Genomic DNA, 23,315 nt, shown 5'->3' on the forward strand with positions numbered 1-23,315 from the left:
TCCATGCCCTGTGGCCTGCTGTTTGCCACCACACTCTGGACTCTCCAGGAAAGTGCTTATCTCCAGGACCAGCTTATAACTGGCCCCGGACGGGGCGTACCTCCTGCCAGGCGCCGCAGCCCGCACCGCAGCCGGCCCCCATCCTCTGCATGTCCTCTGCTGCGGGAAGGACAGGGTGCGAGACCGAAGCTCGAGAACGTGCCCTGTGAGGGCCCTTCCTTCCCGAGGGGTGGCTGTTGGAGGGGGTCAGGGAGAGCCCGGGAAGAACGCGCTTGCAAGGTGGACGGCGGGATGGTGGCGCGGAGGGAGGTGGACCGGGGAGGGGCATGGAAATGCCGGCAGGAAGCACAGCAAGGAGGACATCAGGAGACGTGGCAGTGACTTTCTCTGGCGTGGGGTGGGGACACAAGGGCTGGACGCTGAGCAGGAGTCCGCAAGACTGGGGAGGCAGGAGCAGCTCTGACAGCACAGCGCTCGAGTCAGGAGGGGCTCCCTGCAGTGCCCGGGAGGGGTGACTGGGCCTCTGACGGGGGTCACGGAAGTCGAGGCGTGGACTTGGGGGCGTGGCAGGCCGGGCGCCAGGGGCAGCAGGGCCCGGGACTCACGGGTGCATGCAGGAGCAGGCACCACAGGGTGGACAGACGTGCAGGGCCCACAGAGGCCTCCAGGAGGAACTGCCCCGTTCGTGTGGTTGTGGCCGGGGAGACGGAGATCTCTCTCTCTGGGGTTTGGTTTGTGGCTCCTGTGAGGCAAGCAGTGGAAACATTTGGGAAATCGATGTACACGGAGAGGAACTTCCATTACGTGCTGAACGAGGGAGACCTGGGGTGGGGGTGGGGGCCTCACCGGGCAAGTGCACAACAGGGTGAACTGTCCAGGGCTGGCACGGACCTGCACACAGTAGGCGGGCCCTGAATGTTTACCCAGTGATGCCCTCTTGTGTGTGTGTCATTAAGGGACCATCTCAGGTGGACACAGATCCTAAATGGAGGAAGTCAGAGGAAATTCAGAGCACAGATCCTTCCTTTGGAAACGAAATCACTTAGGAACCTACACCAAAAATAATGCTCAGCTAGTCGAAAGCCATGATCAGCTCCTTAACCAGACACTGAACTTTACTCCATAAAAATAATGACAAACATGACCTTGAACTTCCAACTGCAATGATTTCCGCTGACCTTGTTTTGATCGTAGCTGGTGCTGTGGTCAGGGACGGAGCAGAGCAGAAACCCAAGCCACCGGCCCGGTGAGGCGGCTACAAATTTATGGTAAATTCATGGTAATGTGGTTACTCTTGAGATGGATAATAGACAGGATAATAAAAGTTATGATCGTACGAAATAATGCAGTATTAAATCCAGAAAGATGGAGGTGTGCACAGGGCAAAGCAGTCCCTCCCTCAGTCCCTGATGTCATGCCCCTCCCCACCAAGGAGGCCCTGACATCAGTGTCTTATGTATTCCTCCCAAGATAGTCCATAAATTTAGAATCACGCTGACATGTATGTTCCTATTAGTTTTTTGTACACAAATTGCATATTCTGTACCTCCTCGTTTTTTAAAAATGATTTTATTTATTTATTAGAGAGAGAGTGAGCAAGAGTGGGGAGGAGAGGGAGAAGAGGACTCCCCTGCTGAGCAGGAAGCCCAACGCGGGGCTCGATCCCAGGACCCCGAGATCGTGACCTGAGCTGAAGGCAGACGCTTCACCGACTGAGCCCCCCAGGTGCCCGTGTACCTCTTCATTTTACTTCACTTGGAAATTATACTTAGCTTGCAAAACTTCATACATCTTGGACGTTTTCTCTATCAGTAAGTGTGGAGCTGCCTCCTCTTGTGAATAGCTGCCTAGGTTCTGGGGACCAGGTGTCCACGAGAGCACCTGCAGGTGCGGGGACGAACGGACCCATTTCCCACGGCCTTTAAAGATACAAGGACATTTTTCTTGCAACCCCAGAGAATATCTAATAGGAATTTTCTCAAAAGAAAAAGACTCCTGATAAAAATTTGGTCTCATGGGGTGCCTGGGTGGCTCAGATGGTTGCACGTCTGACTCTTGGTTTTGGCTCAGGTCTGATCTCAGGGTTGTGAGATCGAGCCCCACGTCAGGCTCTGTGCTCAGTGGGGAGTTTGCTTGAGATTCTCTTCCTCTACCCCGCCCCCCAGCTCTCGCTCTCTCTAAAATAAGTAAATCTTAAAGAAGTTTTTTTTTTTTTGGTCTGAGACAGAAAGTCAGAGGAAGAAGCCTGGGGTCTGGGCTGAATTCTGCGGCCTTGGCCCTGTGTCTTCATGGGCCCTGGGCCCTGCTCTTCTCTGGAAGCCAGCGAGCAAGGTCAGCCTCTGGAGGCTGTGGTGACATTGGGGAGCTTGGCACCAGCCCTGGGAGGAGCTGTCCCTTTCCCTCCATCCTCCCTCCTGGGAAAGGCTGTGATGTGTGCAGGTCCGTGGGCTGGAGGCCTTCCGCCTGCAGAGGGAGAAGCAATTCAGGGCTTTGCCCCTGAAAACTGGCCAGGGGTCCCTCCCTTCCTCTCCCTGGGCCTCGGTTTCCCCGTTTGAATACTGGCCGCGAGGGCTGGCTTTGCCCAGCTGATCTCTGCGGAGGAGGAGCCCGCCGACGGCTGGGCAGGGGATGCCGCTTGAGCAAAACAAGCGAGACCTGGCCGTGCGCTCCTGGTTAGAATTGCCCTTTGGCTCCAGGTGGGAGCCCTCGCAGGACAAACAGTCGGAAACCTGGACCAGTAACCCTCCCTCCGCCCACCATTTGCGCAGGCTCTGGGATGCACGAGCAAAACAAACTTTTTCTTTTTTCTTTTTCCCCCAAACTTCTATTGAGCGCCAGCCACAAAGCACGCCGCGCCGTCAATCATTAACCGCGCGTTCAGCGGGGAGGGGAGCGCGGGCCGCACCCTTCATAAGGCGCGCGCGGCTCCCGGCGAGCATGGAGCGGCGGCCACCTCGCCGGCACCCGCTACTCGGCCCCCGCTCGCTCGCAAGCGCGCCCACTCCGCTCCCGCCCAGCCGGCACCGACCCCGTCCGCCTCGCCTGCTCCACGATGCCTGAGGTCCCCGCAGCCCGCGCCTGGCCGCTTCTGCTCCTGCTGGCCATCCGGCTGGGCGCGACGGCGGGCGCCCCCCAGCCGTGGCACTGCGCGCCCTGCTCCGCCGAGAAGCTCGCGCTCTGCCCTCCCGTGCCCGACTCCTGCGCTGAGGCCGCCCCGCCCGCCAGCTGCGGCTGCTGCCCGATGTGCACCCTGCCACCGGGCGCCGCCTGCGGGGTGGCCACTGCGCGCTGCGCCACCGGGCTCAGCTGCCGCGCGCCGCCGGAGACCCCGCGGCCGCTGCACGCCCTCATCCGCGGCCAAGGCGTCTGCGGGCCCACCGATCCTGAAGCAGGTAGGACCAGACCCCCCACGGGGTCGCTCGCCCCCCGCCCCACCCCAAGACAGATTGCGGGGCGGGGGGGGGGGGGATGGACAGTGTGGAGCAAACGCACCCAAGTCCAGAGCTTGGAGGGGAAAGCATCACCTAGATGAGCCCCGTCATTCATTCCATGGTCCTGCGGCAGGTGCGCAGGAGAGGGCCGGAGAGGCAGGAGGGCCTTGCACAACTTGGTGGGAGAGCTGGGGAGCAGGCCCAGACCTGGACAGCAGCCCACTAATGGGGGGGTAACCCAGTCCCCCGAGAGAGGAGGGAGGCCATGGGGGGCCGGCCCTCCTTTCTGCTGCTGAGTGGCCGCCCCCCATGGGGGGGGGGCTTGTCCGGAGCCTCTGGGAAGGCCTGGATGGGGATCCCTCCCGCCCCAGGGCAAGCGTTTGGAATGTCCTTTGTAATGGACTCCCGTGGAGACAGCCCGAACTTGACATCTGTTTACAGAGCTGGTGTGAGCAGAGGCTATAAACTTCACTTGCATTCATTGTGATAGGAAAACAGCATTTGACGTGTGTGTTGCCCCTGAGGACTTGACGGTCAGATCTTTGCTGAAATTTGCGGGGATTTATTTGTAGTGGGAAGCAGAGGAAATGCCCCCACTTCCTACCTCCCCATCGGGCCGGTGGCTGCCCTGTCCTGTGTCATTCTTGGAAGAATCCCGTGGTTCCATGCCCTGGGAGGGGACCTGCCGGAGCGCGTGACCCTTGCAAGGAGGGACACAGTGTTCCTGCGGGGTCTCTGCCTTCAGAGTCAGTAAAATGGGGTCATCTTAATGGTCCTCAAAGGAGTTGGATCCCCGGGACCCCCGCAGGAAAGCCAGCTCTCTGTGACTCTGTCCACGCACCGAATCCAAACGTGCACGTGGCTTCACTGTCCTGCTACTTTAGAAGCAAAAACACAGGGTACCCTTGCAAGAACCCCCAGCTTACAAAATTGCCTGTTGGGTCGTCTGATTCCCCGGACATTGTCAGAAGCTCTGTTAAAGGGCAAGTGGGCATAACTCAGGGTCAGCATGACCACCCTTCTGCCCCAGCCTGGATTCTTGGGAGAGGAAGCCACTCCCAGGGGGGACAGGGGCGGAAGGTTGGGGAGGGCTCATGGGTCTGCGGCGCTGCCTTTTTCAGATGCCAAGGAGTCCTCGGAGAGCTCTGAGATCACCCAGGAGCAGCTGCTGGAGAACTTCCATCTGATGGCCCCCTCGGAGGAGGACATGCCCGTCCTCTGGAACGCAATCAGTAGTTACAAGACCATGCGAGCTGGGTATGCCTCGGACTCGGACTCCGACAAGTTGAAGGTGAGGCCCCGGGGCAGGTGCCAAGCAGACCCGGTGGGCTTCCCCGGGGCCCGAAGGCCTGGGAATGAATGCTTTCCTCCCCAAGGCCTGATGAATGGACGTTTCCCACCTCAGCTTTGTCCAGCTTTTCCCGCGGGGACTTCGAGGAGGAGAGCCTGTTGGGTGGAAAGTCAGCCCCTCTGCTGTGTGGCTTCAGATCTGTGTCTGTCACACCACCCTAAAGCTCAGCCCGGGACTTTACGCTGCTCCCCCAGGACCTCTGCTCCCTGCTTTCTAAAAATTGTGGTCAGATATGCATAACGTGACATTTATGATTTTAACCATTATACAGTATAGTTCTGTGGTATTGATTCTGCAAGCATCCCCGCCATCCATCTCGAGAACTATTTTATCTTCCCACCCTGAAACTGTCCCCACTAAACGCTAACTCTGCCGTCCCGCCCGATTCGACGGCTGTTTTTCATCCAACCACTTGAGGGCGGCTGGGAATCAAAGCTGGAGGGATGGGCGGGTGTGTGAGGAAAAAGAGAGAAAATGGTCCCCACAAACACAAGCCCCCAGAAAAGTGGGGGTCTGACCCACTTCCCGGACACTTCAGGATTCTGTCTGCACATGGTGACCGATGGGGAGAAGTTCATTCTTATCTCCAAGTAGCCAGATGGATGCCTCGATCCTCGCTTGATCTAGCTTCTGTGAAGTAATGGCATAGAGGAAAGGGGTTCACAATCTCGAAGTCTCTGCTGCTGGAAGGGCTGGGTCCTCCTTCCCGTCAGATGGCCAGGGCGAATGAACACGGGGCAGAGGCAGAGGGGAGCACCTGGGGGATGGGGAGCTCCGGTCTCCCTGTAGGTGTTTAGCCAACGTTCAGGGAGGGTGGGTGTGCCCCCACAAATCTCAACAACTCTCACATACACTAACCCCCTCCTCACCCCCAGGGCAGGTCTGACCCGCCCCCAGAGCCCCACAGAACTTCTCCCGCCAGTCCTGCTTAGGTGGACAATTCGCTTTTCCTTGTCATTTATCGCAATGTCAAAATGTTCTTCTAGGAGCCTTGCCGGCGAGAGCTCCACAGGATACTTGGACAACTGGCCGAGGAACATCAGTCGCCCAGGCACCTTAACAATTTCTACCTGCCCAACTGCAACAAGAATGGATTCTATCACAGCAGACAGGTGTGCATCTTGCCCAGGGGCATCCTGGTGGGGACGGCCCCGGCTGGCACATCCCTGCAAAGCCACCCTTTCCTCCAGCAGGGCGTCCAATCCCAAATAGGCACCATAAAGCCCCCAGCTGACCATATTAAGTAAGAGCCACCCCTCTGGGGCTAGGGGCAGGCAGCCCCTGGGAGCCTGAAGACCAGCTCGGTGGTCACGGCCAGTGGGGGACCCCGCACTGGGCCAGGGGCTCTGGCTCAAGCGTGACCCTGCCCCTCAGCAAGCCCGAGCAGGTGGGCGATAGGTCCCAGATCTGTTTCCCGTCTGTCCCACCAGAGGAAGGGGATAGCTCTTAGGAAAGCGAGTGTCTCCTTGGACCTCTGTCACTGCTCTCCTCCCCACAAAGGGAGACAACCCGCTCAGTGAAACACAGTAGAGTTTTCCAGCTTACCAGATAATAAAGGAGATCAAAACCAAACCAAACACTTAATTTTGAGGAGCTCCTTAGGACCCGGGGAAGCCCGGGGTCTGGGGGGGGGGGGTGTATAACCAGGCTGTGGTTTCCTGATGAGGAGTCTGCCCGGGGGGTGGGGAGGGCGTCCAAGGTGATGGCGGCCACACGCAGGACATGCTCCCTCCGGGCTCAGCAGCCTGCTGTCGGGACCACAAGCCAGACACCTGTGCTCACACGAGGCCATTGAACACATGCACGATGTCCTCATTAACTGGACACTCGGCCTTAGTCTCTATTTTACGGGGAGAACTGTGGGCGAGCTTGTTGGGCGTGCCCTCCCCGGCCATGGTCATGGCGGCTCCGAGCTCCACCTTCCCCCAGCTTCACCGGGGCTGCTCCTGACCTTGCCTGCTGTCTGTCTTGCGTCTGCAGTGCCGGACGGCCACGGACGGTCAGCGGGGGCTCTGTTGGTGTGTCTACCCCTGGAGTGGGGAGAGGATCCCAGGATCTGTGGAGGTCAGAGGCGACCCCAACTGCAATCAATATTTTGCCATGCACAGCTGAGAGCACGTGCCCTGTCATCTGTCCCTTCACAGGAAGTATTTAAGTACATAGCGTATTTATAGTCCAGAAATCATGCACACCTATCTATATATATATATGTATATGTGTGGGAACCACTTTTATATGCCACATGCTAGTGGACACATAAATCTGTAGTTTATTTATTCACTGTACATGTATTTTTTCAACACAGTCCCTGTGCTCTGTTACTTTGTAAATCATGAAACCTGTCACGTCGCACTGGGTGTAAATACTTGATTGCAGTTCCTCAAAGTTCCCTGCTTCTGGTTCTAAAGAGCTGGGGGTGGGGAAATAAAGCCTGGAAAATGCAAACCTGAAATGTGTAGCAGGTGCTTTTTTTTCTCAAGTGACTTAACAGGATGCTGAAGAAGGACTCCCTCTGCAGCCAGAGATTCGAGTCTGTGTAAACGCGCAGGGAGAGTCAGGGGCGGATGACGGGACCAGAGTGGGACGTGGCCACGTTGCTCCGAGTTCCGGTCGAGTTGGCCATGTTGTCCGACACACCTGCACAGTGCAGACGTAGTGCAAAAAAATGTTCCACCTGGGAGCACTGTGGCTGCCGTGGACGTGGACTGAATGTTCCCTCCTTGTCTCTGAGATCCCTCTCATGCACCCCCTTCTCACGCAGCTGTGGTGTTTCAGGCTCCCAGGCCTGCTGTGGGCAGGTCTGCTCTTCCGCCTACCCCCTACTCCCCCAACCTGGGTCCTAGCCTCTGATGACTCATCCCTTCTCCGCCTCTGTGAACAGGATCTTAAATGCGGGACACAAGCACTTCCTTCACTTGCCCCTCACCCTCTCCTGCCTCTGTCCTCGGCAGGGCTCGACGGTCTGTAGGTGGGCACCTGCTTGCCCCTTCTGTTTGGATGGCTGAGCCCTGAGTGCATGGGGCTTCTCTGCTCCTTGGATCCCTTATTCCTTCAACTATTCCTTGTTTGCTCTTCTGGAGGCAGCCCTGCTGACTGTTCCTTCCACATTTCTCCAGGGATGGATATCTTATCCATCCCAGTGGGTCCCACCTGGCCTCTTGGCTGCCTCCACCCCATCTCCTGGGGGCCCCCTACCTTGGCTGTGGGAAAAGCCAGAGTCTCCCCATCTCACATCCCCCTCACTCTCCATGGTCTGGGCTCCAGCTCCCCATCCTGGGTCTCTCCTTTCACCCTCTGACCCGTGGCTGCCGTCCCCCCTCTGCCAAGCCCCCAGGAGTGGCCTGTGAGCTCAACATCCAATATTATAATATCTTAAGACTATGGACACAAACTCTTCAACAAAATACTAGTAAACTGAATCCAGCAGCATATTAAAATAATCATTCATTGGGCGCCTGGGTGGCTCAGTCGGTTAAGTATCCAACTCTTGGTTTCGGTTCAGGTTGTGATCTCAGGGTTGTGAGATCGAGCCCTGTGACAGGCTCCATGTTCAGCTTGGAGTCTGCTTAAGATTCTCTCTTTCCCTCTGCTTGTCCCCCACTCATGTGTGCATGCTTGCTCTCTCTTTCTCTCTTAAAAAAAAAAGTCAATCACTATGACCAAGTGGGATTTATCTCAGGAATGCAAGGTTGTTCCAACACCCTAACATAAATTAATGTAATAAGTCACATCAATAGAATAAAAACCTAAAAATCACATGGTCATCTCAAGAGACTCAGAAAAAGCATTTGATAATATCCAATACCCTTTCATGGTAAAAAACAAAAACAAAAACAAATCTCAACAGACTAGGAATAGAAAGAACTTCCTCAAGCTGACTAAAGGGATCTAGGAAAATCCCACAGCTGACAATGTAGTTAATGGGGAAAGTCTGTGTGCCTCTCCCCTTCCCTCTGCAGATGGGGAAGAAGACAAGGATGTCTGCTCCCACCACTTCTTTTCAACATTGTACTGGAGGTTCTATCAGTTAGGCAAGAAAAATAAATAAATGGCATTCACATAAAGGAAAAGTAGAACTACCTCTTTTTGAAGATGGTCTGATCTTACATATAGAAAATCCTAGGCAATCCACTAAAAGACTATTCAATGAGTTTAGCAAGGTTGCAGGATACAAGAGCAATATAAAAAATCAATTCTATTTCTATATGTTTACTTCATTCAACCTAAAAAGAAAATTAAGAAAATAACTTCTCTCGTTTTTTAGCATTAAAAAATATAAAATACTTGGTAATACACTTAACAAAAGAAGTACAAAATAAAAACTACAAAATATTGTTGAAAGAAATTAAAGGAGATCTAAATAAATGGAAAACATACCATGTTCATGGAACAGAAGGCCTGACATTGTCAACATTAAACACCCTAAACTAACCCACAGATTAAGCACAATCCTTTTCAGAATCTTAGCTGACTTCTCTGTAGAAACTGACAAGCTGACTTTAAATTTCGTACAAAACTACAAGGGGTCTAGAATAGCCCAGACAATCCTGAAAAAGAACAAAGTAGAAGGACTCACACTTCCTGACTGCAAAACTTATTACAAAGCAATGGTAATCAAACAGTGTGTTACTGGAGTAAGGCTAGACATATACATCAATGGAATAGAATCAAAAGGCCATTAATAAACCCATACATTGCTGATCAGCTGATTTTCAACGAGGGTTGGAAGACCATTTAATGAGGATAAAGTTCTTTTTCAACAAATGGGGCTGGGAAAACTGGATAGTCACATGTAAAAGAATGAAATTGGACCCCTACCTCACACTAAAAAAGATTAAATCAAAATCCATAAAGATGTAAATGTAAGGGCTAAAAATATAAAATCCTTAGAAGAAAACATAGGGGTAAATCTTCATGACCTCGGATTGGGCAAAAGATTCTTAGATATGACACCAAAAACACAAGTGACAAAACTAAAAAAGATAATCAAATTTTATCATAATTAAAAACTCATGTGCTTCAAAGGCCACCATTAAGAAAGCAAAAGGACCACCTGCAGAATGAAAGACAATATTTGCAAATTACAAATCTGATAATACTGGTATCTAGAATATATAAGGAAGTCTTACAACTCAGTAGTATAAAGACAACCCAATTAAAAAATGGGCAAATTATATGAACAGACATTTCTCCAAAGAAGACATACAGTCACTAAGCGCACGAAAAGATGCTCACCCTCATTAATCATCAGGGAAATGCAAATCAAAACCCCAGTGAGTCATCATTTTGCATGCATTAGGATGGCTGTAATCAAAACATCAGGTCACAAGTGCTGGTGGGGATGTGCAGAAATCAGGCCCTCATACTGCTGGTGGGAAAATAAAATGGTGCAACCACTTTGGAAAACAGTCTGGCCATTCCTCAAATGATTCCACATCGATTTACCATAGGACCCAACAGTTCCACTTCTAGAGATATATCCGAGATATGTGAAACATATGTCCGTTGCAAAAACTCGTACACAGACGTTATGTTCTAGATGTATTATTTATAATGGCTAAAAGGTAGAACTAATCGAAATGCTCATCAGTAGACGAATGGATAAACACAGTATCATGTATCGATACCACAGAAATACTACTTGGCCATAAAAAGGAATGATGCATGCTACAACATGGATGGACCTTGAAAACAGTATGCTCAGTGAATGAGACCCGTCATAAACGACCTCACATTACGTGATTCTGTTCACGTGAATGTCCAAAATAGGGAAAGCTGCAGAGACGGAAAGGAATGAGTGGTTGCTTAGGGCTGGGATGAGGGGCTGGCGGATGACAGCCGATGGGTACGGGGGTTCTTATTCAGTGATGGAAATGTTCTGAAACTGAGCGAGGATGATGCCACATGTTGGTGAATACACTCAAAGCCATGGAATTGCATACTTTAAATGGGGGCATTGCATGGTATGGGAAATCTATCTCAACAAAGCTGTTAAAACAAAATTTCCTGGGGGCAGAGGTTATGCTGGATTCCAGGAGAAGGCACAGGAGCTGGAAGACCAGGTGGGAGTTGGCTGGAACCATGGAGAGCTAGCGACTCTCGGAGTCACCTGCGCTACCCGGCTCCAGCCTCTTTCCGGGCTGTCTTTGAACCATTCTAATCAGCTGTGAGGATTCATCACAATCCCCAGTTGATAGCACACTCCCATTATGGGTCTGCATTTGGCTCTCTTATTATTTGTTCTATTTTTAATAATGCAGTAAGGATCCATGTCTCATGCGCCAACTTGAAAACCACAATTCTGGCAATTACTTAGAGTGAGGACATGGCTCCTTGCTTCACTGTGGATATAGCTGTATATCATCTATGCTTATTTTTTTTAGTATGTTTTTTTTTAAAGATTTTATTTATTCATTTGAGAGAGAGAAGAGAGAACGAGCAGGGGGAGAGGCAGAGGGACAGGGAGAAACAGATTCCCCACTGAGCGCAGACCCCAACTCGGGGCTCGAACTCATGACCCTGAGATTATGACCTGAGCCGAAATCGAGAGTCAGAAGCTTAACCGACTGAGCCACCCAGATGCCCCTTAACAGTTTTTATAGTGCTGAATTTTGTCAACTGTTCTTGCTGTCTGTATGTCTTTTTCTCTTTAGTATACTCATGTGATTAGTTATATTTGTTCTCTTTGTAGAGTTTCTAATATTAAATTATTTTGTATACCTGGAATGAACCCAAGTTGGAAATGGCATAATACCTTTTATATGAGCTATGGGATTTGATTTAGTAACAATTTCCTTGGGATTTTTATATCGATGAGCACAGTAGGTGGGTACTTTGCCTTTTCGTCCTTGTGTGGTTTTGGTTTTGGGGTTATACTGCTTTTGTAGGATGAATCAAGGTCTTTTATAGCTTCTTAAGAAGTTCTTGTTGATTGGGACGCTCTGTTCCTCAAGCATTTAGTAGGACTCGTGAGACCATTTGGACGTGGTGTTTTCTTTGCGGGAATATTTTAAACCAGTCCTTCAAATGCTGTCACAATTACAAGAATCTTTAGGCTTTTTTTTTTTTTTAAGATTTTATTTATTTATTTGTCAGAGAGAGAGAGAGAGAGAGAGAGAGAGAACAAGCAGGGGGAGCAGCAAGCAAAGGGAGAAGCAGGGAGCCCGATGCGGGACTAGATCCCAGGACTCCAGGATCATGACCTGAGCCGAAGGCAGACGCTTAACCGACTCAGCCACCCAGGCGTCCCAAGAATCTTCAGGCTTTTGATTTGTTCCTCAAAATGATAACTTCTATGGGATTTTATGTTTTATTTGTGTTTTCGAAGGTGATAGTGTACAGTTTTGATAGTATTTTCTAATACTATACTAATAATCTGCGGATTTCCTGCTTTATCTGCTATATCTCCTTTCTCTCATAATATTAGCTGTGACTGCTTTGTTCCTGACAGTCTTTTTAAAGGTGTTTGCCTCTTTTGTTTGGTGTTTCAAAGAAGTTTTGACTCTGTTGATCTCATTTCTTCTCGGAGATTGCTTTCCACCCTTCTCCTTATGAACTCTGCTTGTGTGGTCTCTGGGTTTGCTCTAAGCACCATAGGTAATCACTTAGCTGATTTTCGGCCCTTTCTTTACCTGGTGTAGGTATTTCGAGCATATATTTCTTTTGATCTTCTTGCTTGTCATTATCATTAACATTATCCACAGAGTTTTAATTTCAAGATGGTTAGTTCCTCCTTCAATCTTGAGTTATTCATCTCTGTGCTTTTCCATTTTCGAAAATGTGGGGATCTAGGGAGATTATTCCTGTCATTAATTCTCGATTTAATCACGTTATGGTCATAAATTATCATGTACATGGTATCTATTCTTTTAATTCTGAGGCTTTCTTATGACCTGATACGTGATCGATTTTTCAAAGCTCTGTAGGTTCTTGAGAAAGACGTGTAGCCTGTAATTTCCCCACGTAAATTGGTTCCGCTAAGCTGGGTAGTTTGGAGGTTCCAGATCTCCTAAATCCCCGCTGATTCTTTTTTTGTCTGTTTAACAATCAATAACGAAAAGAGGGCAAAAATTCTTGTTATCATATTAATTTTCAAATAAGGTAGTTGAAAGATACCTTATTAGATGCACATGTGGTTAAAACAGCTAACTACTGCTGGTTAATTTACCCTCTTGTTACCTTGTAGCGACTTTCCCTACCTCTAAGAAACCACTCTTTTTTTTTTTAAAGATTTTATTTTATTTATTTATTTATTTGACAGAGAGATAGAGAGAGAGCACAAGTAGGCAGAGAGGCAGGCAGAGGGAGAGGGAGAAGCTGACTCTCCACCGAGCAGGGAGCCCAACGTGGGGCTCGATCCCAGGACCCTGGGATCATGACCCGAGCCGAAGGCAGCCGCCTAACCGACTGAGCCACCCAGGTACCCCAGAAACCAGTCTGTCTTAAAATCTGTTTGTTCTCATGGTACTAGCTGCTATACTTTGTGTTGGTTGGTTTTTTTTCCTCTGGTATCACTTTTCTACCCTTTAACTTTTAGCCTTGTCTGTTGTAATAAAATGTATCTTGATTTTTAACAAAGGAATCTTCCTCTCTCTGTTCAACTGGCAAATCTTAACATCTGTTTAAATTAGTTTCTGAATGTCAGCATGAGTGACATCTTGGGTGGGATCATTGCTCGTGGCAGGGCTGTCCTGTCATGGGAAGCTTGGCAGCATCCGTGGCGTCCACCTGCTGGACGCCAGGGCACCCTCCAGGTGTGGGGCCAGATACCTCTGCGGACACTGCCCACTGTCCTGGGCGAGGGGGGCAGGGGACAGTGCTGGCGCCGCCGTGGAGTCACTGATTCCACAGTGCTGACCGTGGAATCCGTTTATAGCATTTCCGTTTGTTGTTTGCGTTCACCCCCCTCCACCTTCTACCTTCAACATCCAGGATCTGTACTCTCCCACAGGAGGTCTTCCTCCAAAATGCTGTCAGTGTGCTTCTCTGGGGCGGCACGCCTCCCGGGGGCGGTGTCCTCAGTGCCTGAGATTATTTCTCGAGTCATTCCTTTGTCCTTCCTGCATCCAGAGTCGTGGTCACACACTTGTTTCTGTATCTGGGACCGGCTCTTTCTCTCTCGAAGCTTTGATATTTTACAAATTCACCATAATGTATGTATCAGTGTTTTTATTTCTTTTCCTTTTAAAGATTTTATTTATTTATTTTAGAGAGAGCAGGGGGAGGGGCAGAAAGAAACTCTCAAGCAGACGCCCTGCTGAGCGTGGAGCAGCCGAATGCTGGGCTCGATCCCACGACCCTGAGATCATGACCTGAGCTGAAATCAAGAGCCGGACGCTTAACCGACTGAGCCACCCAGGCGCCCCCATCAGTGTTTTTAAACTGTATCCCCTTGTACATTCGGTGGAGCCCATCAACCTAAAGTCTTTCTCTTTTTTTTTTCTTACAATGAGAAATGTATCTCTTATTTCTTTAAATATTCGCCAGGACTTCTGTGGTCTGGACGCAACCTCCCTGCTTCCAGCCTCCATTCCTCTCAATTGTTCCTTTTATTTTGCAGTTTCTGTGTTTCCTGCTTCCTTGTAGGACAGGTGGTCAACTTGACCTTCACTAAGTCAGCCTCTGGCTCTTTATCCCACCTATTTGGTCTTTGTTTCAACCATTAGAAACTTCATGCCACCTTTGCCATTTGGTTCTTCTTTATGTTTCCTGTTCTACGTGGTGATATGATACCTTCCCTCCGCTCTTCACACCTGTGCTGGAGGGACTGTTATGATTTTGTTTCAAGTGGAAATGGTCTACTTCTTTGTTTTTTGTTTTTTTAATAGAATTTTTTAAAATTTATTCATTTGAGACAGAGAGATACAGAGAGAGAGAGTAGGAGCAGTGGGGAGAGACAGAGGGAGAGGGAGAAGCAGACTCCCCGCTGAGCAGGGAGCCCGATGTGGGGCTCGATCCCGGGACCTGGAGATCATGACCCGAGCCGAAGGCAGACGCTTAACGACTGAGCCGCCCAGGCGCCCCGGTCTACTTCTTTGTTTACCTTTTGATACAATTGTGCTGCTCAGAGGTCTTGCAGCTTGTGAACCCTCGTTGCCTAGGGCATCAGCGACCCCTGCCGTGTGGTTCTGTGTCCCCACCCGAAGCTCGAAGCTCGCGGCTCAGGTGCAGGAGGATGGGGCCGAGGGAAAGCGTCCGGCACCGGGAGTCTGCAGTGGGTCACTCACACCTGCCTGGCTCGGGAGAGCTGCCACCTCCCCATGTGGAAGGGACCCCCTGCGCTTGTGACCCATCGCTGCCCTGCCTGCCTTCACTCCTTCGGGACACCTGTAGCAGGTGGGGCAGGTGCTGACAGTTCCCGAGCCATGGAGGGGCACTGGCGGGGGCAGAGGGAGAGCGGCCCCTTTCCTGGGGGTGCACGCTGCAGCATCACTGGCCTGGCCGACTCCTGCCCAACACGGTGACTTGGGGCACCCCCCCTTAAAAGAGCCTCAGGCTTCCGGCTCCCCAGGGGCAGACAGCATCTGCTCTCGTGTTCACCCACACTGAGCATTTTTCCGTATCGCTGGCAGCAATAACAGGGTGGGTGACGTCGCACTCCTTTCCAAGGAACGTGTTTCAGCTGAAAACGTCCCGGTGCTGCGTGCGGGCCTCCAGCACCTCCTTCAGGCGCGTGTCTAGGGGGAGTGCTGGGTCCCAGGCGTCCGGCCGTATGAGGCGAGCCTCTCTGGACAGCTTGCCATGGCGGAGAAGCCCCTTCCATGACACCCTCCTCAACACCGGTGACGGTCACGCTTTCGCGTGTGGCTGGCTGGTCGGACCCCGGGGGACCCCGGAGGGCCGCCGGAGCAGCTGTGTCCCCCGGGCCCGGTGACACACACGCCCTGGCATGCTCATTTCTGTGTGTGTGTTTGGGGGATGGCGGCTGGGGACACGTGGTGTGGGGGCTGGAGGGACTCCCAGGGGCTGGTGGGGAGGAGAGCAGAAGTGTGCAACTTCACGTGTTTGTCAGACATGACAGGAGGGCAGGGAGTGGGAAAGGGGTCAAAGTCGAGTGGGGCTTCAGGAGGGCACAGGATGCCGCGCTCCCAGCAAGGCCGGCCCAGGGGCCTAGAGAGTTGGCATCACACGTGGCTCTCACCTGCAGGGGCTTTAAACATTTTTTTTTTTTTTAAGATTTTATTTATTTGAGAGAGAGAGACACAGCGAGAGAGGGAACACAAGCAGGGGGAGTGGGAGAGGGAGAAGCAGGCTTCCCGCCGAGCAGGGAGCCCGATGCGGGGCTCGATCCCAGGACCCTGGGACCATGACCCGAGCCGAAGGCAGACGCTTAACGACTGAGCCACCCAGGCGCCCCATCACCTGCAGGGGCTTTAAAGGCCCTGTGGCGCTCCGGTCCTGGAGGCCCAGACACCTGCCCGACTCGTGCACCCCAAGCACCCCAAGCACCCCACGCCCCCCGGCACCTGCTGCCCCCGTGGGCCTGCTCTCCTCCCCGGCTCCCTCCCTCCTCCCGGTCAGCGCTTGGCAGGCACAGCCCCCACCCGCCGGTGGATGGTGGACCGTCTGTGCCACGCTCCTCCTCTCCCATGCTCTTCCTCGTGTGTTCTATGAAGACCTACGGAACTTCACCCTAGCTACGGAGCTCGATACAGCTCTGCAGGGTGGACCCATCTCAGGTGCTTCTTTAAAGGGTCAGTTACGGCTCTGAACAGGCCATTCTGTGACAGGAGGCTCGTCATCTGTGCCTGAAGGCGTCCGCACAATTATGCCAGGGCCACCAAGGCGGGAGCCCACCCAGCACCCTCCGGGTCTACCTCTCCTCCGGCCTCGTCCACTGCCCTCCAAGCAGAGGGGTGAAAGAGAGGGCCACAGGGGAGGCCGTCCAGTGTGTGCTCCATGCCTGCCCTGCTTGGCCCTGAACGCTGAGTGGTGACAAGATAGGTCCCGGGGGGCACCCCCTAAATGCAGTAAAGGCCAGACAGCCACGGAGGGGTACCTGCTCATCTGCTGTGCACTCCTGCAGCGGGAATGAGCCCACATCCGCCTCCTAGAACCGCAGGTCCCCAGCAGGTGTGGCCCAGCGCCTCGGTGGGCACCAGCAGAGGCCTCCCGGGGGTCCTGCTGGGCTACTATCCCCGGAGGTGGGACAGGCAAATGCATTTGTCTATGGAAGGCTTCAGCTGTGCTCAGAATATCTTACTCTCTCCTGGATTATTTCCCTAGTAACTAGACGCAAAACCCGGAGCCAGTCACTAATACGGGGACGGGGGTTTCCTTATGGTAAAAACTTTATTTACTATTTATAAATACATTGCAAGACAAACTTTTCAAAAATACCTTTTTTTCCCCAAAAAAACTTAATTAAAAAAAATAAAGGAAAGCTCACAGGTAGGCAGAATGTCTCGAGACCCCCCTTCGTGCTCTCAGGGAGGGCTGTGTGCTGTGCGCATCCACCCTGGGGTGTTCCTGCTCACCTACCCTGAGGCCCGGCCTCCGGGAAAGCAGCCAGGCCCGGCCCCAGCGCCCTCCCTCGGTGGAGGCCGTGTTTCTCTTCTCTAGCACAGGTCCTAGTGTATCTGGACTAGGACGTATACGAGGGTAACACCTCATGAAGAACATACTTTCTCTGCATATATGTGTGACTTAGAAAGACAAGTGGGGGTGGGGGTCCAAGTGCAGTGGGCACGGGATTCTCTGGATGGCCCCAGTGTCCCCGACAAGCCATCCCTCTTTGCTGGGTGATAACAACTATTTTTACTCTTTTTATCTCGTGCCAAGGAGGACAAGGGAGAGACAGAAAAATAAACATTTTTGCCTTTAAGAAGTTTATCCTCAAAACTAAAGTCGTTCTTGAATTGCTAAATGGAAAAATGCTATTGTCTGCAGTCATTGAAAAATCCTACTCTAATTCCGTGGCCTCTGAAAAGGGCGGAGTCAATGGCAGAGGCCACGCCGGGGGTGGGGTGGGGTGGGGTGGGGTGGGGTGGGGGGGCGGGTCAGAAACACCTGTCTTCACAGGTTCCCAGACTTCCGGGGAACATTCTTGGTCTTTTTTTATTTTTTACTTGTAAGACTCCACTTAGTCTCTCTGCTGTTCCCCAGGGCGCCTACTTGAAGATCCCCAGGATCAGCGGGGCCGGGCCTCCTGGCTGTAAGCCCCGCCCCCGGCAGGGGCACCGGGATGTCCAGACACCAGGCTGCGGGGCTCCCCGTCCTCGCCGAGGCCTGTGCTCATTTACCGAATGGGGACGAGGCGTGCACTCTACAGAAGCGACACTCGCTGGGTCTGGAAGTGGAGGGTGGGCTGCGTGGGCGCACACGCGGGCGCGCTCCGGGACGCGGGAGGGCCGGCCGCGCGGTGCTGCAGGGTACGCGTATGTTTGGAGGAAGCAAGAAGAAAAACCCGGCCGCGTCTCATCGACTCCTGCGAAGTGGAAGACGCTCCGGTTCACCATCTACAAGAACCCTAGGCGCTGCGAACAGCTCCTTCTAAACTTTGGCTAAAAGAAAAATCAATTCACCACAAAAAGAAAGATAAACTGAGGCTGTAGCCAGATGCTGATCGTGTCCTTGGCAGTCTTTTGTGCAAAATTAGGCGTTTCTGAGCTCCACATTAACTAAAACAAACAGAAAAAGAAATGTATTGAAATAAGTCCCCCACCTTGGAAGGCTCAACTCCCGTCGGGAGACACTGGGGGCGAGACCCCCCGCTGGGGGCGGGTGGGGGGCTCCCCCTACACTGTCACCAAGGAGCACCTGCCAGAGGGGAGACTCAGGCAGAGGCCACCGACCCTGAGTCTCACCCAGAACCTTGAATTTCCTTCCAATTTGTGGGGAAACAAAACTTGTAACTAAAAATGAAAATTTTGGGGCGCCTGGGTGACTCCATCAGTTAAGCATCTGCCTTCGGCTCAGGTCGTGATCCCGGGGTCCTGGGGTCGAGCCCTGCACTGGGCTCCCTGCTCAGCACGGAGTCTGCTTCTCCCTCTCCCCCACCCCCACGTGTGCTCTCTGTCAAATACATAGATAAAATCTTCAAAAAAAAAAATGAAAATCTCTTCTGTTTACTTAAATTTGTCTTGAGGAGACGAAACACATTGATTCTGTTTTCTCCAATGGCTCTCCCGTTTATTAAAAGACAAAGGAGTGTCAAGCACGACCGCAGTCTTCGAAGTCATAAATCTCATTTAAAATCTCATATTTGTGTTAGGTGAAAATAAACTTTATTACAATGGTATCAATCACAGACTATCAAAATATCCGGAACATTTTACAGAGAAAAACCAGCCACACTTGTGAGGGAGAAGCGTGTTCCTTTCACAAGTCCTCGAGGGTTAGAACAGCCTGCCTGTGAAGATAAGCCACAGCAGCGGTGTGGGGAAGGCTGGGCGTTGGACTTCGCCGTATGCGTGTGTGTGAACGTGCACAAGTCCAAGTCCAAGATCTTCCAAGGGTCTCCAAGCACCTCTGAGACAACCTGACCACAGGCCCTGTTCCCTGGGCTGCTGCAGGTGGGTCGGGGGGGCCCTGCACCCTCCTGCGGGGTCTGTCCCCGCTTCCCGAGACGCACCGCCGCGGCCCCCGAGCCCAGGCCCCCCGGCTTACGTGGCGAGCAGCGTCTACTTGCTGTCCATGCTGTAGCAGTGAATGTCGCCTTTCCCCCGGGCGTCGAAGCCGGGAAGGGGCTGCCCATACTTGTCCACGCACCAGCAGAAGCCCCGCTTCCTGCCCTTGGAGGGGCGGCACTGCGGGAGAGCACAGGACACAGGTGAACCCTGAGGGCGGGCCAGGCGCCCAGGGCCAAGGGCGCAGCAGGCTCTCACGCCCAGGGGGAGGCGGCTCTCCGGAGAAGCGGCCGGGGCAGTTCTGCGCCCCTCGCCCCTCGGGGATGAGAACGTCCCACCTGCCGAGGGGCACCTGAGAGCGCTCGCCGAGGCGCACAGATGGGCTCTCAGTGCGGCTTTGCTGAGCAAGGGACTGATGGGAATACGCAGGCGGCAGGTAAGCTGCTGCCCAATGGCTGGTGGCAAACAGGTGCGACAGAGACCAGGAGGCCCGTGGCCCCGCTCATTCTGCAGCCGTCGTGGTGGGAACTGTCCCAGTGCAGAGCTGCCTGCGATGCCGCAATGTCGCGGAACAGTTCATCTCCGGAGATGCACTCAGCCTGGCCCCAATTAACGGCCCCCCATCGTGCCAGGACTCCCGGGAAGGATGGGCGGGAGGGGGACCAACAGGGGATCTCAGGAAGGCTTTCTGGCCCACGACCTCATGTCCCTGTGACGGTTATTCACAACGTCACCCCGTGTCCCTTCAGTTAACCCAGGGCCGCGGGGCAGCGGTGCCCGGCTCTGCGGACCAGCGGGGCGGTGTGGACGGCGGGAGCGGGGGAGGGAGGCTGGGGAGGATGCCACTCACCTGCTTCTTCTTGTAGAAGCCCTTCCTGTCACAGTTGGGGATGTGGATGCCCCTAGGGCTAAGCATGTCCAAGAACTTGAGTCGGTTCAGCGTGTCCTCCACCTCCCGGCGGCAGGGCCCCTGTGGGGCGAGCCACGGGTCACTCGGGAGCGCGCACAGCCTCAGAGAACCCCACGCACCCGTGGAGGGACCTGCCATGCGATCCCCACGACCCACCAACCATGGCTCCCCTCTCCCGTGAAGTCCCCAGAGCGAGGCCCGCGACTGGGGGGGAGGGAGTGGCCACAGGCCAGGGGACTCGGAGAGCAGGTGAACAGAACACCGCCAGCCCTGAGGCGCTCCTACCCACGTCATTCCACCTTGACCCCCGTGGGATCCCGCAGTGGGAAGGGTCCCTCCACACTCAGCCCACCGCCCACCGGGAGGAGAAGGCTCACGTATTCCGTCTCGCGCTTGGACTCGGAGGAGAAGTTCTGGGTGTCCGTGCTCTGGGACTCGTAGTCCACCTTGTAGCGCTGGCTGTCCTTGGCGTGCCCTTTCTTGATGACGTCCATCTTGGTGTGCAGGGGCTGGAGCTTGGCGTCGGGCAGCCGGTGTGTGCTGGGGAGGGCCTGGCCCTGCACACTCCCAGCGCTGTGGTCTTCCTCCGACTCACTGCTGTTTCCTTGAAAAGTGCAAGGAGCATACAGGTGTGATGGCCATCCGCAGTTAGCAACGGTCTTTTCAAAATATTACCACGGCGACCAAGTCCCAGCTAGGTGGTAATGTCATCCAGCAACTCCAGAACACCTGGATAAAGTTCTGTTCCACGGTACTAGCAGAGGACGGCTGTCACTCTACCGGAAGCCCGCTTTCTAGGAGGGAATCTGATGTGTGCTTTCTGAGCGGTGGTGGTGGTGGGGGGGGGGGGGCAGGGAAGGGTTCTCACCGCCGAGCCGGCAGCATCTGTCACCCTCCGCCGGCAGGGGGCACGCCCGAGCAGGGACAGTGCCCAGGATTCAGACCCCGAAGGCCACCCCAAGCGCAGCCTCCCAGGACTGGGGGACCGTATACCCTCTCTGCCCCACCCGCCAGCCCTGCTGAGTCAGAGGCGCCAGGTGGGGACAGCCACCTGGGTGGGGGTCCACAAGCCCCGCAGGGACTCTGACTCCCCCGCCGTCCTGTGCCACCAGGCCGACTGGCCCCAGGGAAAGCTCACTCCCCTTTGAGCCTGGCTGCAGGTCCCCTGGCTCTGGGCATTGGGTGGTGTGTGACGGGTCCCGCTGTCACATCTCAAACTCACTGTCCACACATGGGCTGGAACGCCCCGAGGAGGTGCACAGACCCTGTGCGTGCTGGAGCACTCACTCCCTCAGGGACCCCCCGCCACCCCCAGACACCGTTCTGTGACCAACACGCTAAAATGAAGAGAACCGAGGCCCTGACACTGGTGTTGGATGTCCGCAGCTGTCACTGGGGCTTCACGTGCACGGACTACATGCAGGGCTGATACGGAGCCAGCACGCTCTCGGGGTTCCTTTTCCAGGATGAACAGTGGGGGTGGCTACGGGGGAAGAGCTGCTGAGGACCCCCTGTGGGTCACACGAACGCTCCATTCAACGAGCAGCCCGCCTCCGTCCTGGGAGGGGCTTGGCTCACCATCTGGTCCTGAATCTACCATGCCTGGGGGTGGCCGAGCGCCCTCCAGGGGCTCCGCCCCTCATGCACGGTGGCAGCCCACAGGGAAGCTGGCTCAGACCTCTGGCTCTAGGGGACAGGGGCAAATGTCTCGTGGAGGACGCTCCCCAGGCTGGCTGAAGGACAGAATCTCTGCAGGACGCGCCCAGGGCAGGTGCACTCACCAGGGGTTGGGGGACACCCTCTCCTCCCTGGGGACTCCACTTCCTCCCCTGGGAAGAGAGAGTCCCTGAAGGTGGAGGGGTGGCTGAGCTCCCAAGGAGTTTGGCGTCTGGGGAAGCACAGATCAGCCCAGCGCCAGATACAGTCAGTTCTTAATTGGCAGATTTTGGTTTCAATGTCCTTTAACCTTAGGGTTTTTTCCTTCCTTTTCAGGGAAGTGCTGGGGACAAAGGAGATGCTAAGGGTATGTAAATAAACATATTTGCATTTCTTTTCCAAGAACTGAGTAATTTCTTCAACCTCCCAGGTTATCTTTCTAATGCCTGCGGACTTCAGCAGGAACACCAAACCTCTGCATTTAAGCAACAGATAATCTTAACTTTTGACTGCCATTTAAATGTACCTCCCCACCCCCACGGGTTTTAGAAGTCTCATAAAATCCTAGGCCTGTTAACCGCGTTTTAGTTAAACACATCAACCCATGCTGCGGAGCTACTATGATAGTAATCATAACGTACCCAGTACCGGGTCACTGAAATCGGCAGCGTCTGTAAGAGCTTCTCAGGTCACTTTTCGAATACCCAGAAAACACGCTAGAAGAATAAAGGGTACACGGCAAACGCCGTAGTTGCCCTGAGAGACAAATGCACCTGGCGATTTTAAATCCACTATGATACAGCGGCGCACGTTTTAGGCAACTGGAATTTTGCCTTCTCACCAATCCTGGAACGGTGTTTGTTTCTCTGGGATCTACAGAGCCAGCCCCGCCTAGCAAAGACAGAGCCTCACCCGGGAGTGGAAATGTGCAGAACCCGAAATTACAAGGGGACTGCCCTCCTGCCAGTCCATGGTGGGAGCCTGCCCACTAGCTCTGTCCAGCCTGGTGCCTTGGAGGCGAGCGCAGAATTCTCGCGGCCTCCAGCTCTGCAGGAGCTCCACTCACAGAACCCAGGGAGGCTGGCTGAGCCTGCTGGAGAATTTAGAGCAACAACTGCAGACTCCATTTACACTGCTTTCTCGGAACAGCGTGATGTCCTTCACCGAGCCTGGCGACGGGCAGTGGGCGAGCCTCTGTCCTCTCGGGGCTCCCAGGAACCGGACCCCATCCCTTCCACTTCGGATTAAGGGCCAAACAGTCCTGAGGCTTATTCCACTCCCCTTCACCATCACTGAAATCTTTGGAGTCCACACTCCCTGAAGCCCCCGCACCTGGCGTTGGTCTGGGGCCATCCAGGCACCGGGGCGGATGGGGCGCACCAGGGGGACGAGGCAGGACG

The 23,315-nt window shown here is 53.6% G+C and overlaps 2 protein-coding genes across 5 annotated transcripts; one reads left to right on the top strand and one right to left on the bottom strand.

The window, feature by feature from the left end:
• The first annotated feature begins 2,952 nt into the window (after positions 1-2,952).
• IGFBP1 (insulin like growth factor binding protein 1) lies at positions 2,953-7,234 on the top strand. 2 transcript variants are annotated; one of them, XM_021703712.1, is made up of 4 exons: positions 2,953-3,392; positions 4,553-4,722; positions 5,769-5,894; positions 6,763-7,234. In XM_021703712.1, exons 1-4 carry the CDS (start codon positions 3,053-3,055, stop codon positions 6,892-6,894), a joined length of 768 nt encoding a protein of 255 aa, XP_021559387.1. In that variant the 5' UTR covers positions 2,953-3,052; the 3' UTR covers positions 6,895-7,234. The 2 variants fall into 2 exon arrangements, with proteins under 2 accessions (XP_021559387.1, XP_044776030.1); XM_044920095.1 differs by lacking the exons at positions 5,769-5,894; positions 6,763-7,234 and having other exon boundaries at positions 4,553-5,305.
• A 9,830-nt stretch (positions 7,235-17,064) lies between these two features.
• On the bottom strand, positions 17,065-21,653 carry IGFBP3 (insulin like growth factor binding protein 3). Of its 3 annotated transcripts, XM_021703728.2 has the most exons (4): positions 20,637-21,653; positions 20,200-20,319; positions 19,390-19,529; positions 17,065-18,401 (listed from the first exon to the last, which is right to left on the bottom strand). In XM_021703728.2, the coding sequence occupies exons 1-3, from the start codon at positions 20,751-20,753 to the stop codon at positions 19,404-19,406; spliced, it is 363 nt and encodes a 120-aa protein (XP_021559403.2). In that variant the 5' UTR covers positions 20,754-21,653; the 3' UTR covers positions 17,065-18,401; positions 19,390-19,403. The 3 variants fall into 3 exon arrangements, with proteins under 3 accessions (XP_021559403.2, XP_044776011.1, XP_044776012.1); XM_044920076.1 differs by lacking the exon at positions 20,637-21,653 and having other exon boundaries at positions 20,200-20,590; XM_044920077.1 differs by lacking the exons at positions 17,065-18,401; positions 20,637-21,653 and adding an exon at positions 19,001-19,132 and having other exon boundaries at positions 20,200-20,590.
• Positions 21,654-23,315: the final 1,662 nt, after the last annotated feature.

The sequence above is a fragment of the Neomonachus schauinslandi genome, chromosome 12 (assembly GCF_002201575.2).
Source record: "Neomonachus schauinslandi chromosome 12, ASM220157v2, whole genome shotgun sequence".
In the NCBI taxonomy this organism is placed as follows: Eukaryota; Metazoa; Chordata; class Mammalia; order Carnivora; family Phocidae; genus Neomonachus; species Neomonachus schauinslandi.

Excerpts from the sequence above, each read along its gene's own strand:
- IGFBP3 (XM_044920076.1), bottom strand. The coding sequence starts at position 20,553 with ATGACGTGGGTAGGAGCGCCTCAGGGCTGGCGGTGTTCTGTTCACCTG. Across the intron at positions 19,530-20,199 it reads GCTTCTACAAGAAGAAGCAG|TGCCGCCCCTCCAAGGGCAG; the intron begins GTGAGTGGCATC and ends GCTCTCCCGCAG.
- IGFBP1 (XM_044920095.1), top strand. The coding sequence starts at position 3,053 with ATGCCTGAGGTCCCCGCAGCCCGCGCCTGGCCGCTTCTGCTCCTGCTG. Across the intron at positions 3,393-4,552 it reads GCCCACCGATCCTGAAGCAG|ATGCCAAGGAGTCCTCGGAG; the intron begins GTAGGACCAGAC and ends TGCCTTTTTCAG.